The 17,352-nt window shown below is 39.1% G+C and overlaps 1 protein-coding gene across 1 annotated transcript in view; it reads right to left on the bottom strand.

The window, feature by feature from the left end:
- PLCH1 (phospholipase C eta 1) overlaps nucleotides 1–17,352 on the bottom strand; it is a 130,504-nt gene that overhangs the window by 37,477 nt on the left and 75,675 nt on the right. The window contains exons 7-10 of the mRNA XM_070945186.1: nucleotides 12,399–12,492; nucleotides 5,247–5,450; nucleotides 4,571–4,691; nucleotides 3,402–3,573 (exon numbers count right to left, since the gene is read on the bottom strand). Coding sequence (XP_070801287.1) covers nucleotides 3,402–3,573; nucleotides 4,571–4,691; nucleotides 5,247–5,450; nucleotides 12,399–12,492 — 591 coding nt within the window. The remainder of the gene's footprint in view (nucleotides 1–3,401; nucleotides 3,574–4,570; nucleotides 4,692–5,246; nucleotides 5,451–12,398; nucleotides 12,493–17,352) is intronic.

The raw sequence follows: 17,352 nt of genomic DNA, 5'->3' as shown, positions 1-17,352 counted from the left end.
AAGTGACAGGGTGAGTAACATCTCAGCGTGAGTAATAAACAGCTTTTCCAAAACTTTTGCCTGAATGTAGATAAACTGCTTCCACCCAGGTCAGGTATAAGAGGCAAAGGTTCCCTTAAGTTCAATTCCTAATGACTGCATGAATCCAATCATGCAGTTTTGTGTCAATGCCTTCTGCTGGCTTGGTTCAACTTCTCTGCAACAATTGAATTAACAGAAATTTCATATCTAAAGCCCTACTTAACTGCCAAGGCTGATAAAGTAACTTACAAGCATGTAACTGATAAAGGTAGGTGAGATACTGCCACCAATTGAAACAGTTTTAAACACAAGGCAGAAAAATTATATACAGTAATCAATCACCCGAAAACTCTACATCTAATAGAGCAGGGGTGTCAAACTGGCAGCCAGCAGGCAGGATGCATCACGCGCAGGCCACGCCCACCCTGGCTCCGCAAAGGCAAAAAACACCATGATACGTCACGTGACGTCATGTGACTCAATCGAGTTTGACACCTGTGTAATAGGGCACCAAAGCTGCTAAATGAAATTAAATGGCTAAATGTTATGAACAACTTCAATCCATTCCTGGGCCAGTCTCAAACTGTTACTATTTTGACATGGCTTCAAAGGCTCCTATATATACTTATCTGGATCTTCAGATTACTCTGAAAAATCAGAACAATTAATCAGTGGAAAAAATTGCCTCCAGACATTGTGGGTGCTCCAACACTGAAGGCTTTTAAGAAATGGTATTGTCTGAAATGGTATAGGGTTTCCTGCTTGGACAGGGAGTTGGACTAGAAGATCATCAAGGTCCCTTCCAACTCTGTTATTCTGTTAAATCTGTTAAATTTGTTAAATCACTTTCTGTACCCCTCTTTAGAGAAACATTTGTCATGTGCATACAAAGAGTTGCATTTTCACTAATGGCACATCTGTAGAATGGCTCCTACCATAGAAATGCATACCTAATATAGTGTATAATCTTTTCAATGGCAAGGTAAAATTTTATTATTTTCCCAGATTTTTAAATGACTCCTCAGACTGACACCCAAAACTAGTCACTGTGAAAGACTTCTGACATTGGGGGATGCTAAAGGTTTTAAGCCATATCTGTATGGTGTGAGTTTAAACTATGCTCATTGGAAATACTTTATTATTGATTCCTATACTGAGCAGGGAGTTCAATTTGGTGGCCTACATAACCGCATCCAACTATGATCTCAGCTACATTTTTTTAATATTGTGCTGCATTTTTATTGTTCTTTTTATATGCTACCCCAAGAAACTTAATTAGATATTCTAACAAGGATTATATTACACAAACATGCTAGAAATCAATCAATCATATAAATCAAAACAGTGAGAGAAAAGCAATAAATTACACTATGTATCTCCATATGCATAATCTCATTTGTATTATAGGCTATTTGAGACAAATAAATGGCTAACTGAAAATTATGTGCCAGAACTCTAAACTATTTCATTTTTCGTGTATCAAGCTTTTGTCTTCATAACTGAACAATGATGGATTTAAGTGTCCTTTTCCATCAGAGAAGCAGTTATGGCTATTTTAAAAAGCGGTTTGTACATGTAGCTTGCAAACTTATTAGTGTTATTTAGGGCAGCAGTGTGTTACTTACAGGAGCTGATTAACTGAGATTTGGCAAAGCATTTTGTTAATAAAAAGTATGACTGAGATTGATCTTCAGGAAATTAAACCTGCTTGTTACAAGGTGTGCTGATCTGACTCATCCAATTTTGATTAGTTCCAAATTCCAATAAAAACGTACTGTTCTACAGAAGATACTGTCCCCCTTATTTATTTATTTTATGTCATCTTTTTATCAGCACGGCAATAGCACTTGTACTGAGCAGAATCACATGAAATAGAAATGCACCTAGTCAAACGAAAGACACATTCAGGAAGCACAGATCTGGCTTGGGGTTCACTGAGTCTATAGTGTTCCATTTCACCCCACTAAAGCCTCTTCTTTAGAAGTATCAAAGGGCAGCAGCTCGTGGAAAGATTGTAGTGTTCGAAAGTCATCAGATATAGATAGCGCATTCCCACAAGACAGAATTCAGAAGAAATATAAAACTCTCTTCCACAAAAGATAAAGAGTGACAGTTTGGTGGTTCTGTTTTCCACCAGAGTTTTCTCTGGTGGGTATCCTAAAATAGGAATGGCGTTTTTTGCCCGAAATTCCAAAAGGACATTGTCCATTGTTGAGAATTCTGAAAGCTGAAGCATCCACATCTGCAGGGTTGGAGAAGGCTACTACAAGGATGTTGATAACTGGTTAATCTAAGAGCCAAACAAGGAAGCTACAGGTGGCTTGGAATAGTGGGTATGTGCATTGACCATCATCAGTATGATTTCATACTGTATATAAATTAAATATATTCAAGTATAAATAATAACCAGTACAATCTATGCATCCCAAATGCTGTATTAAATAATACAGAAATTCTCTTATTTTGAATAAACACTTTGATTAAATGTTGTCAAAAACATTCATGTTGGGGATCTGATGCATTGGCAATTCAACTTTACCTAAAAAAAAGTATTAATCTGGAGATGAGAGAACCATGAAATATTAACAATGAAGTAATTAAGTATTAACAGCCAGCTTCAAATATGTGAAAGTCTTCTATCTACTTACGTCTTCTGTTTCACCTACAGGAAAGAAAGATCTATTGTGTAATGTTTTGAAGAGCAGAAAAGGAAATTGTAAGGAAGCAGAATTTTTTTTAACTAAACTTTGGGAATTTTTTTGTCATATAACTTATTCAACAGGGAGATATATTACATTGGGTGATGATGGTATCTCCTTCAATAGCGATATTCAGCAGAATATGGATATCTGTTTCCTATGTATAACAGAGAAAGGATATTGAACTCGATCATGGATGTAAAACGTACAACCTTAGGCCATACACAGCCCTTCAGTATCATTCTTGTGCCCACCCCACCCCCCTTCAAAGATTTCCTGATAAGGAATAGGTTAAAAATGTCAATTCTTTTCTTTCTTTTGCATTTTCAGGATTGGAGATTTAAGAGTCTCCTAAATGAATATCTGGAGACTTGGATATGCTTAAGATTTGCTCCTTAAAACCCTCCCAAAATAGACCATGGTATTGCTCACTTTTGAGAATGGTCCTTGACACTTTACAGACACTATTTGGGTTTTCAGGTTAACAGAAGAACCCCAGGATCCCTTCCATTTTAACATTCAGTTATTTAGTTATTATAGTTACTCACACATGCACACACACACTCAACATGATTCTGGAGGAGACGTTTTATCTGTAGACAGAATTTGAAAAGAAAAACAAGGCTAGATATAAGATTGAAATTACAGTTTTCCAGCAGGCTACTCTTTGTCATTGTTTACCTTGACTAGAATTTTGCCTTTCAAATTCTGAGGACTTGGAAGTTGTTTGAGATCCCCAGTGTTCACAGAGGTCAAATCTAGCTTGTCACCAAAAATCTCCTTGAGGTACTGGGCAATTTTCTTTTGCTGTTGAACATTACAGTGATTTTCAATAGACAATATAATTGGAAACCTAAAAATGAGAGGGAAATCATTTTGAAAATATTAAAACCACTGCAGGGCAACACTATTTTTTAACTTCTATGAGTAGGGAGTTCCCAAAGAAAGCAATCAATCTACCAGTTGTTCACTGAGGGTAGAAAGATACTAATAGATAAGAAAGAAAAGGAAGAATTATTCAGCTTCTCTTTTGGCTTAGTCTTCTTCAACAAGAAGATGTGTGTTGCAACAAATAATTATGAGGAGAAAGATAAAGGACAAGCAATACTAGTAGATAATGACCAACATGTAGTCCAATAATGTATATTTATTTAGAATTAATTTAAATTTCAGGAGGCTGATGAGTTACATCTTCTAATACTGAAGAAATTTTAATAAAGGACTAGCAAAACTTTTATATAATAGTTCTGAAAAATCCTGGAGTAGTGGTAGTGCTAGATGACTTGAGGGAGACAAATCTTCCCCATCTTCAAAAAAGGAGAGATGAAAGATCCAGGGAACTATAGATTTGTCAAATTTCTAAAAGAATGTCATACAGAAGATCAAGATTTCTTCTCTTTACCTTCCATACTGCAGGACAAGGAATAATGGATTTCACTAAAGCAGATTCCAATTTGATAGAAAAACTCGCTAAGTGTGATCACTTTTGCAACCTTCTGACGAGCAAAATGGGGAAGCCAGATTCACTTAACAACTGCAGTGGTTCACTTAACAACTGCGGCACAAAAGGTCATACAATGGGGCAAAACTCACTTAGCAACTATCTCCTAAGTACAACTCAGTAAATTGGACACTTCTCTTATTAAAATGAAAAGAAATATGATTGAGAAATAAAATTTGCTGTAATTTTGAAGAAAAAAATCTGTTATCAATTAAACACGTTACCATATATTATTTACAAACACAGTAATGAGAAGAGATTTGCACAACTCTCTTTTAATTGATTACAATATTGCATAAAATTCACAGACCAGAAGGTATTGTTTACATACTGAATGTACTGTACTTACTCATTCTTAGTAAAGGCATTTTTGTTTATTACATCTATTACATCTTTAAAAGGTATTTTGGAAGTAAGGGTGTAACCATGATGCACAACTGGTTCTCCATCTGGGCCATCCCAGCAATCAACTATCAAGATAAGAACATTATATGTTAAATGAATATTTTGCTGATATTTTCCCTTCCAAGTAAACAGTCTCAGAGGAGATTAATGCCCCAAGCATATATTTGGCATTTGAAAATGCTATTCAACAAGTGGACATTCTCTTATTACATGCATCAAGTCTCATCTTTCATAATCTATAAAGCTCATGCTGGCAAATGATTAAAGCTGACAAGCTATTATTATCGCACAATAACAGCAACAGTTTTGCTGGAAAGAAAAGTACCTCAGAAGTACAAGTGAGAATGCTAACCAACCTTTTATTTAGAGCTGTATGTATCAAAGTATTAATTTTTGTGCTGTATTTTCAAATATTTATTTATACAGAAGCATAAATTACTAGCATTTGATCGTATTCTCCATTAAATATTTTGTATGCTTTGAGAGCAGGCATAGAACAGAGTCATTGGATGTGTATGCACATATATGGAATTCCTGTCTGGAGGGAACTAATTTTACATATTCAGTGGAATAGTGGAAACTCCACAGCAATAGACCACCAAGTGAAATAAAGAATACACCTTCAAGACATCGGCAGCCATCTTGTAAGACTCGGGCATACATCTCTACTTTAGACTGAGACAGAAGCTGGTCTCCAGTTAGATATGTGTTGTGGGAAGAAGCAATAAAATAGTTGCAAAGAGGTTGATCCATATCCTGATGTACCTCGCTGTGCAGTGGATTGAACACATCACAGGCCGGACTGCACATAAAATTGGTAAAGCCTGTAAAATTAGAGAAAATAGCAAAATATGGAAAAGTTTTATATTAAGCACATAAATTTAGACCATTCATGAAGGAGTAACAACATAAAATAGAAACTATTCAAGAATCATCACTCAGATACTTTCTTTCAAATGTCATTCTAGCATTCCCCAAATGGTTACCGTTGAGATCACTTGCCTTAATGCTTCATACATTTTGATGCATAATTATAAGTCACTAATCACTTCCATTCCATCAGTAAATAAGCCAAAACTTTTAGATACACATCCAAATTCATCCAAAGCATATTCAATGCTGAAATGCTTTCCTTGTCTTGTCTATGGTCTGTTAAGACCTGAATCTTACAAGGCAAGAGCATTAGCTATTTTAGAATTGGAATTTATTTGACAGCATTTCAAGGATTTAGAAATCACAGCAGAATTGTGGCATACATTATGACTATTGATCTGAGGTATACTGTTCATTGGTTGTTCCATTCTAAAAGCAGGCAGATGGAAATGCTTTGGATCCAAAGCGGCATGCTCTCTGTAGCTGTTGGCAGTTCCTTAAAGGAGATATCCCTTTTATTGGGCTCTCTTACTAGTCATTCAAGATCAGAAATATTAATACAATTGAGTTAAGCAGCCATCGAGGTGGTGGGTGAAAGGGTGGTGCAACACAGGTGCACCATCACCAATGTGGTAACGTCTCCTTTAATCAGATCCATCTTTTCCAGAACCCACAAGGTCTTCATACAACCTCAAGGAAAACCATATTTCCTTTCAGCATAGCTGGCAGATATGGAAAGGGAAACCACTTCAGATCTGAATATTGCTCACTTCTCTTCTGTTCCCATTCATGTCCTATTCATTTCATCATCAAAGAGTCACATGATGGAATTTCCCCTTCAACTGCAAGAATTAGCTAATCTCTTTGAAGAAATAATTTTTAATTAAACATGCCAAACCAATAGACATACATTTATTTCCCCAAATTTCCTAGTCCCTTAACATTGAAATATAAGCTGGTTCATCATGAACATAGCAATGTCACACAGATGGTGCACAAAACTAATTTAAAACTACGACAAAGCACAACAAAGAATGTTCTTTCTCCACCAACTCAGGAAGCTCAAACTGCCCAAGGACCTGCTGATTCAAAAAGAGGGCTGTGAAAATATCTACAGACTTCTCACATCCTGGACATAAATTGTTTCAACTCCTACCCTCAAAACGACACTGTAGAGCACTGCGTACCAGAATAACTAGACACAAGAACAGTTTTTTCCCAAACGCCATCACTCTGCTAAACAAATAATTCCCTCAATGCTGTCACTAAATCTGCACTACTATTACTATTAATCTTCTCATTGTTCCTATCACCCATCTCCTCCCATTTATGACTGTATAACTGTAACTTGTTGCTTGTATCCTTACGATTTATATTGTTTCCTAGTATGATTTGATTGCTTATTCTTCCCTATGACTATCATTAAGTGTTGTACCTTATGATTCTTGACGAATGTATCTTGTCCTTTTATACATCAAAGACAAATTCCTTGTGTGTCCAATCACACTTGACCAATAATTGCTTAACGCATTGTAAGCCGCCCTGAGTCTCCGGAGAAGGGCGGCATATAAATCAAATTAAAAATAAAATAAAATAAAATAAAATAAAGAATTCTATTCTATTCTATTCCAAAAAAAAAAAAGACAAAAAGACAAAAACAAAAGACCAGGCAGGTTTAAAGAAAAGTTTTCCCCAGTTCAAACTGAGTATAGAAATTATTCTAGTCAAATAGAATCTTAGTTTTTGGTCTTTTTTAATGGAAAATAAGAATACAAGAGGAAAGAGAGACTCAAGCAGAGCAACAAAAGAAAAAAATCAGTAAGGCTTTGGAGGTTCCAAAATGCTTAAGCTTATATATTAACCTTCTTTTCAGATTGTTTTCTCCAGCCTACCAGAAAGGATGTTTGTGATAAAAAGAAAAAAAGAAAGTCTTACAAAGACCCTGGAGAGCTTTGTTTTGTCAATTTTGATGTGCAGTTTCAGGCAAAATGGCCCACACTGTCTAGTTCCATCTATCTATCCATCCATCCATATATTTTATTCATTCATTCATTGATTTCATTCATTCCACAAAAACAGGTCATCATCCTTAGTATGGTAACTTACTCAACTGCCATCAAAATTAATTTTCATCTTTTAAAAACTGCTTCCTAATGCTCCTCAAAACAACGTTGAGTTTAACAATGTTAAACTTCTGATCTTTATCCCAAGAACAAGATTAAATACTAATGAGATATTTAAAAGTATGGAGTCTACATACTAACCAAGCAGTCAATCCACACTGTTTCACCTACAATAATCCAAGTGTTTGCATTAGGAAGCTAAAATGGGTATAGGCAGCACCTTATTAGTTAAGCAATTTCCCAGATGACAGGTGCACCCATGAAAATTTTGTTTGGGTTTGGCCTTTACAAAATTGGATAAACAGAAAATTAAATAATTATAAATAGGTTCAAAAGGAATACCCTTCAGGGTCAGCTGCATTGAGCAGGAGAGATGGGATGGAATGTGTATCATGATGTATACCTGTGACCTACTTTCTTATGTCAGAGGCAATGATGCAAATTGGAAAGGACAGGACTACATCATGTCATCATTTTTTTGACCTGCTACAGACATTGCTGACCAGCCTGAGACATTTTGATGTTGTTGGCATTCCTTTAAATCCAATACAAAGTAGACAGTATTCTAACTTGGCTTAGTTTTTTTTATTATTATTACAGTGTAACTAATTTAGATTTAGATTTAGATTTCATTAAATTTTTATACCGTCCTTCTCCTGCTGGAGTCAGGGCGGTGAACAGCCAAGAATAAAAACATCACATACAAAATTTAAAATTTTTAAAAGAATTAAACAAATTTTTGGCCCAATAAATTTAAAACACCCCAACTAAAATCAATTTACAGTTAAAAATATCTAAAAATATTTAAGGGGGGATTACGCCAGCCCATCTTGATGAAATAAAAAAGTTTTAAGGGCACGGCGAAAAGCACAGAGATCTAGTATCCTACGTATCTCCGGGGGCAGGTCATTCCAGAGGGCAGGTGCTGCCACAGAGAAGGCCCTCCCTCTGGGGAGTCGCCAGCTGACATTGTCTGGCCGATGGCACCCTGAGGAGTCCCTCTCTGTGGGGGCGTACTGGCCAGTGGGAGGCTATCGGTGGCAGAAGGCGATCCTGTAAGTACCCAGGCCCTAAGCCATGGAGCGCTTTAAAAGTGGTAACCAACACCTTGAAGCGCACCCAGAAGACCACCAGAAGCCAATGCAGCTCGCACAGGAGGGGTGTCACATGGGAGCGCCCCATCGCTCCCATAATCCCCCACGCGGCCGCATTCTGCACCAGTTGGCGCCTCCGGGTGCTCCTCAAGGGGAGCCCCATGTAGAGAGCATTACAGTAATCCAGGTGGGAAATGACGAGTGCCTGAGTGACTGTGCGTAAGGAGTCCCGATCCAGAAAGGAACGCAACTGGCGAATCAGGCGAACCTGATAAAAAGCCCCCCTGGCCATGGCTGTCATATGGTCTTCTAAAGATAGCCTTGCATCCAGGAGGACGCCCAAGCTGCGAGCCCTCTCTGTGGGGGCCAGTAACTTGCCCCCAATAGCCAGCGATGGCACCAGCTGGCTATATCGGGATGCCGGAAGCCACAACCACTCGGTCTTGGAAGGGTTGAGTCGGAGCCTGTTTCTCCCCATCCAGACCCGCATGGCCTCTAGGCACTGGGACATCACTTCAAGGCATCATTGGGATGGCCTGGGGTGGAGATGTACAGCTGAGTATCATCAGCGTACTGATGGAACTCCACCCCAAAACCACGGATGATCTCACCCAGCGGCTTCACATAAATGTTGAACAGGAGGGGTGAGAAGACTGACCCCTGCAGCACCCCACAAACAAGGCGCCTCGGGGTCGACCTCTGCCCCCCTGCCAACACCAACTGTGACCAGTCAGAGAGATAGGAGGAGAACCACCATAAAACGGTGCCCCCACCCCCAACACCTCCAACCGGCGCAGCGTGATACCATGGTCGATGGTATCAAAAGCCACTGAGAGATCTAACAGGACTAGGATAGAGGAACAACCCCTATCCCGAGCCCTCCAGAGATCATCCACCAATGCGACCAATGCTGTTTCCGTGCTGTACCCAGGCCTGAAGCTGGGCTGGAGCGGATCTAGATAGACAGCTTCATTCAGGTACTGTGGAAGCTGTCACGCCACCACATTCTCAACAACCTTCGCCACAAAGCGAAGATTGGAGACTGGACGGTAGTTAGCTAAAACAGCCGGATGCAGAGAGGGCTTCTTGAGGAGAGGCCTGACCACCGTCTCTTTCAAGGCGGAAGGCAAGACGCCCTTACTCAAAGAAACGTTAATAATCCCCTGGAGCCAGCCTCGGGTAACCTCCCGGGAGGCCAGCACCAACCAGGAGGTACACGGATCCAATAAACATGTGGTCACGTTCAGCTGTCCCAGAATCCTGTCCACGTCCTCGGGAGCGATAGGGTCAAACTCCTCCCAAATGACATTCTCCAGACCTGTCTCCATCATCCTGCCTGTATCCACCCAGTCAGAGACCAAGCCTTCCCGAATCTGAGTGATTTTATCATGCAGATACTGCACAAAATCCTCAGCCCGACCCTGCAAGGGATCCTCCCAGATGGAGAAGGGAGCGGGTCACATTAAACAGGGCGATTGGGCGATTATCTGCAGATGTGATAAGAGCGGAAAAATAATTACATTTTGCCGCTTTTATCGTCACTAGGTAGGTCTTAATATGAGACCTCACCAGTTTTCAGTTAGATTCGGAATGGCTGGTCCTCCAACCGCTCTCCAGGCGTCTTTTCTGGCGCTTCATCTCCCTCAGCTCCTCGGAGAACCAAGGAGCTAGGTAAACTTGGTGATGGGTCAGAGGCCGCAAAGGCACGACTCGGTCCAAACCGTCAGCGGCCGCCCTATCCCAGGTGGCCACCAGCTCTTCAGCCGAGCCGTGAGTCAGAGCCTCAGGGAATGGTCCTATAGGAGATCAACCCTGACTGCTCTTTAGAAGGCCAGATCCTGAAGATGAAACTGAAATGAGAAGGAAGGACTCACTGGAGAAGAACTTAATGCTGGGAAAGATAGAGGGCAAAAGTAGAAGGGGACGACACAGAACGAAGTGGCTGGATGGAGTCACTGAAGCAGTTGGTGTGAGCTTAAATGGACTCCAGGGGACAGGAAGGCCTGGAGGAATGTTGTCCGTGGGGTCGCGATGGGTCGGACACGATTTTGCAACTTACAACAACAACTAATAATTTGTGTAAATCCCAAAATATGTTGCTCAGTGATAGGGCTGTTACCGAGATTTCTTCATATAATACTGAAAGGAAGCTCTTCTTGATTCTGCAAGAAATAATTATCTTGGACCATCCTTCTCTGTTCAAGAAAATGTTTCCTTCTAGAGAAATGCTTCTCTAAATGCTCATACTCAAGACTAACACCAAACCTTAGTCTGTATTTTTTTTTTCCTCCCTCAGGTTCAATGCTACAGCTGGAGTGTGGTGGCTCACATGGTTAGGACGCTGTGGTTGGAGGTTAGCAAGTCTGTGTTCGAGACTTGAGTGCTCCTGCATGGTGGAGTGAGCTCCCATCATTTTTTCCAGCTCCTTGAAAGGAGTCTTTACAGGTATCTCCCAGGCAACAGTGATGTCATTGGCTAATTCTTTCAAACTGGAAGCACCTTACATGATGCCTCCGACACAAAAAGGAATGCTACAATTCCAAACATGAGGAAAAATATTTTGGATCACTGCTGAATCCATATGCCAGTCTATCAATTTAAATCCTGGGGGAAGTGAACCAGTGGTGGATTGCTCCCGGTTCTGTCTGGTTCTTGAGAACCGGTAGTAAAAATGGTGGGAGGCTCCCCCCACCTGCACTGATGTCATATTTGATGATTTGCGCATGTGCAGAAGAGTGCGTGCGCACTCCCATTGCAAACCAGTAGTAAAGGTAAGTAGAACCCACCCCTGAAGTGAACTTGAGATAGGATATTTTCAAGACACGGGTAATAACATGCTTCACTCCAAACAGACACCCTGATATGAATTGCTAACAAAGTGGTTTCTTCAAATTATTGGTGCCCCTTCTCCATTTCTAGGTTCATCAGGCCAATATTTCCTATATAATTTCCAAGCATATTCACTAAATAATGTGAGAACAACTCACTACTATTATTTGCCATTTATTTAAAGGAGGCAAAATTATAAACTATAGCATTTGTTATTTATAGAGTGCTTTGCAGCTTTCAGTGCAAAATAACCTTTATAGCATTTGGATACTATAATTCCAGTTTAACAGCTAGGAAGTGGAGGTTGACAGAAAGTGACTTTTGCAAGGCTATAGATATTGAGCTCAAGACAACCTTAATTTGAACTGATACTATGTAAATTAAAGCCTATTTTCTCCATCTGGCAGACACTGGCATTGTTCATTTTTTTATGTTAAGTCTTGAAATAGAGAAAATTAATTATAACCCTTTTTGTTCTGCTTAAATACTACTTCAACCAGCAGTCACTTACATTGTTTTCTCTCCTTGTTTCTAATTAAATCTAAAATACCATTCTAAAGAATAAGACTAGAAATGAATTTCAATGGAGAAACAAACTCTGTCTCATAACAGCATCACATTCTGCATTATTCATAGTCTCATTTATGTTTTCCATCATTAATTAAAATGCTAATAAACTGACCTCTCTTTTACATACTGACATATTAATCTAATCTTTCTCAAAGCAGCACTCTTCATATGTTTTCGAAGTACAATCTCTGCAATCACCTGCTAGAATAGACAAGGATGAGCAGCATGATGGGAGCTGAAATCCAATAGCATCCAAAGGAACTGAAATGCTAAAATATATTACCTTCTATTCCCAGAACATTCTGGTTCTTGTTTTCTTCTGAAACCTCAAATTTTCTTATGATGTCTAAACAATACTCTGTTGTCACAGTATTCATCTGTATCAAAGACAAAATTGATATATATTTTTGTTTGCTTTCTGAGAAAAAGTGACCTATATGTCAAAGTTTAAAATCCCATGGTCATACTTGGTGTGCAGTCAACTCTAACTGCAACTGTCAGGATTTTTTCAATGACCTTTTACAGTAGTGAATTGAAAATTATATATGTTGTTTTTGTAAAAGCATCACAACTATGCTTTAAATACTGCAGTTAAACAGTGAACATAACTAAAATCATGCATCTCTCTGGTCCAAATTGTATTTTTTCCACAGGATTTATGGTACAATAAAGCCTATAAGCCAAAAAAACAAAACAAAAAAAACAAAAAACATAGTTTTGTAATTCTGCAACAGATGTTTCCACATGTATATGCAAAGAAAGAACTATATATAGCTGTGTCACCCAGCATAAACAATTTTGCATGGGTACCCATTCTCTTGTGGAAATTGGGGAACCCAAATGTTATTCATGTTGTCTACACCATAAGAAACATTAGAGTCATTTTTCTAGATACAATTGTCCCAGTTTAGTGACACTGTGCTTATCACTTTTCGACTCAACTCGTGAGATAATATCAATTACACTTTTCAGTGCATTGCAAATTACACACTCATAATACCAGGAGAAGAGAATAACTGCATCTCAGTGTGAACTGTAAAGTCCTTGATGTTCTCTGAGTTTGGTTGCTTGCTAGCAGACATTTTGTTATTAAGCTGGGTTACATCTTTAGGGGTAGAAAGGAGTGGGGTTTGCTGTCTATTTATATTTGGTATCTTACCCTATCAGTGTTAGAGAGAAAATTCTGGTCACACAAACTACCTAAAGCTCTCAGAAATATCTTAAGTAAATCAAAAGACCCAATAGCCCAAGAAAAAAAAATAGAAATCATCTAAAGACTATAACAGCTGCAATATAGGAGACAGACAGACAGAAGGCCAGTACAGCACATCCATGAACACCACCTAGCAACTAGCTGTCAGAAGACGTCATGAAAATTGCTTAATTTCACAACACATGGACAGAACTAACCACAGTTTCAGCTGGGAAACGGTGAGCACCCTAAATCAATCTCAATCCAGAATTAGTAGGGAATTCCTGGAAGCATGGCACTCAGACAAATCTGTCATCAACAGACACACAGAGATAAACAACATCCTCATACCATTCAAGAGAGAATGTTGTTTTCTTATTAAAGACCAGAGCACCTCCTCACCAACAATCAACAACCAGATAAGCAAGGATTAACACCAGATAAACAATGAAGAAGTAAACAACAGTCTAATTAAGGATCTGTTAAGAAGAAAACAACATCCCACCAACAATGAGAGCTAATGTATAAAAACAGGGAGCAAAGTCCATTCTTTTCTAACACTGAATATATTACCTGGTCTGGTAGCAAAATGTCTGCAAGCAAACAACCAAGCTCAGAGAGCATCAGTGATTCCTCCCACTTACAGTGTAATCGCTATGAAATAACCCTGGCACTACATAGGTATTAAAGCTAAACTGAATTCTCTTAGATGAACAGCAAAGTGTGAAATCTCCAAGAATAAAATAAAATTCTTTATCAAGAGTGTTCCCTGCTGTCTTCCCTTGAGGAGGAGGAAGAAGACGACATTTCACTTCTCATCCAAGAAGCTTCATCGGTTCTGGCAGAATGAATCAATTCTTCCATCATCTCCTGCCAGAACCAATGAAGCTTCTTGGATGAGAAGCAAAATGTCTTCTTCTTCCTCAAGGAAAAAACAGACAAGCTGCCTTTTGAAAAAGCACGTTTGAAACAGTATCAGTGTAATCTATTAATTCATTCAAATTATAGGCCACTGTATAACAGTGGCTCCTTGGGCAACATACAAGATAAAACAAGTCAAAATTAAAATTCAATAAAATGCATTCAGAAAGTGAACAAAAAAAGAAAAACAGGTCGGCGCAAATAGCAAGGAGAGACTAATTCCCACCAAGTCCCTATCCATGATTTCAATGTCCTCATCTATAACTAAATAACAGAGTTAGAAGGGACTTTGGAGTCTTTTGGTCCAAACCCCTGCTCAGGCAGAAAACCTTATACCATTTCAGGCAAATGGCTGTCAGTCTGATGAATGTTGTCGTTGGGCTAGAAATTCTAATGTATCCAAACATGTTTCTTTGTACTTTGAAAGGAGTTTTCTAGTTCATGTTCATTCATTTTCCAAGCCAATCAGAGAAGCTTGTTTAAGGAACGATGATCTCTCAGGGCACTGGATGTAACAACTTTGTCTTCCTTCCTCTCTATCAGTTCATGAACGAGGAGGTACATTTATCCTTCCAAATTTGCTGAAATTCTAGAAGTAATGAAAGACTCGAAGGGAGGCTTAGCCAATCTCATTGTACACATGTTGTACTCTGACAATAAAGGTTGGCATTGAATTGAATTTGAATTGAAAAGACTTCAGAATACAATGTCCTTCAGAGTCTATTCTTCAGCATAAAACAAAGCATTTATTTGCAGCCTCAGCCTAATATCAACAGTGGAATTCACTTTCAGTGTTCATCCAGCACATCTGATGAAGTGATATGAGCACACTAAGTTCATCTTGTGACATAATCACAGTATAGGTCAGGGGTCAGCAACCTGCGGCTCTGAAGCCGCATGTGGCTCTTTCACCCCTCTGCTACGGCTCCCTGTCACTCAAAATATGCATCACGACCACAATGTGCAACACCCACCGGCACGCAATTTATTGAGCTTTTCAACCATGGATAAATCCAAGAAAAGAAAAGTCTCAGAAGAAAACAGAATGCTTAATTCAACTACATATGCTAGTTTTGTGGTCGCTCAAGAAATAGTCAGGCATGGGAAGGGTTTTGTGGCTCCCAGTGTTTTATTTTCTGGGGGAAGTGGGTCCAAATGGCTCTTTGAGTGTTTAAGGTTGCAGACCCCTGGTATAGGTTACGTTAACTTAAGGTTTGTCCTTATATAGGTGGGTGACGTTCCAAACCAGGGGTGTCGAACTCAATTTCATTGAAGGCTGCCTCAGGGGGCCAGGGTGGGCATGGCCAGCTCAATGTCACTCATGTTGGAGGCGCCCATTGTGGCCTGAGCACTCTGCCAGTGAAAACAGGCTCCCAAGCTCCGTTTTCTGCTGTGATAGCCTCCTGCAACGAAAGCGGAGCTTGGGGGAGAAGTTGCAGGAGGCTGTCACAGCAGAAAACGGAACTCGGGAGCCCGTTTTCCCTGGAAGAGGCACCGTGGGCCAGTCCTTTACTGTTTCTAAGGTGGCCCCGCAGGCCAGATCTAAGCACCCCGTGGGCCAGGAACTGGCCACCGGGCCTTGAGTTTGACACCCCTGTTCTAAACAAACAAACAAACAGCAAAAAACAGATGCAAAAAAAAAAAGTATACTGCAATAAATACAGACAATTGTTTGTGGTCCTAAGCCACCAAAGTGTGATTGCTATTAGCAGGTAGTCTAGAACATGGACAAAAAAAAAAGATTAAGCACATCATCTGAACCTGACCTTCATCTACCCTGGCTTTATAAAGTAACCCTCATAGGGCTAACTTGTGCTGGTCAATATGTACCACTGACATTCTATTACTGAAGCGCTTAGGTTCACTGCTCTTCTGTGTGTCTCATATATATTTTTATTACTCATTTCAACTTCAAAGCTCAACTTGTCTCCTGAAAGGAAATCATAATGCTGAGCACGTTTGCAATCTTTTGAATGGACAGCAGGTGTTTTTCAAAGTCATTGATCCAGAGTGAAGTAATGGACACAATATAACTGTCTTGCATGAATATACGTGATAAGCCCTATGAATAGTGACAGGGATAGAGAAGCTGGGCATATTACAGCTGACAAATGCATTGGTAAAGAATAACAGATGACCAGCCAAAGCTGACACACCAATGAAACAAAATACCAATTATTTATAACAGGTGTCAATATTGGCTTTGGCCTTGAGCTATACCCAAAGCCTATAGTCTTTCTTTCTGGATGCTTCAAAACTGATATTTTAGCTTTTGTCCTTCCACACCATGAACATGACACTAATAATAAAGAAGAAGAAAAGCATGTGGTCTCCTTTAAATCCATATTGTGAATCTAATACAAATTATCTTTTCACATGCTATGATGATTCCAGCTGCTAACGTAACGGGAAAACCATTTGATCATCATTTTCCTGGTACATGTATAAGGTCTCTTTAAAGCAAAGGAGGTGCAATATTACTTACATAATAATAGATATCATTGAAGTGGCAGCCCAAGCTGATCAATCTAGCAAACCCAGTATAAGTCATAAATACACAACAAAACAGCAATAAAAACTTTTTAAATACTCCAATAAATTAAAAAGTGCCTCCTCTAGTGCCAAAAAGCACTGCTCTAAGTGTTTTTTGTGGCACAGTACTTATTTATTTATTTATTTATTTATTTATTTATTTATTTATTTATTTATTTATTTATTTACTGTATTAGTCGCATTTCTATGCCGCCCAACTCCCTAGGAACTCTGGGCGGCTTACAGCAAAATTAAATAGTAAAAAAATAGTAATAGTAAAAGTATTCATATAGTCTGTCCAAGAACTGTCATTCTAGTAATATCCAGCCTAACTGCAGATGATAGAGGAGACAAGCAAGGTCTTCAAGTGAAGGTTTTGGACAGGTGAATATAGTGCAATGAATATATGGCATCAGGGGCTCTAAAGCAGCAGTTGCTTTGTAAATCTTATTCTGATTTTCATGATTTCTAGACTGTTTGAACATTATAAACAGTGAGTTGTATCCATAGCTCCTCCATAGTAGGAGCAAAAACTTCCTGTTCTTCTTTTGCTATAAAAAAATTAGTAACCAATACATTCTCTCTTTCTGAG

Source organism: Pituophis catenifer, unplaced genomic scaffold (assembly GCF_029215685.1).
Source record: "Pituophis catenifer annectens isolate HBS135680 unplaced genomic scaffold, rPitCat1.0.hap2 SCAF_6, whole genome shotgun sequence".
Lineage (NCBI taxonomy): Eukaryota > Metazoa > Chordata > Lepidosauria > Squamata > Colubridae > Pituophis > Pituophis catenifer.
This window is presented reverse-complemented; position numbering and strand designations above follow the sequence as displayed.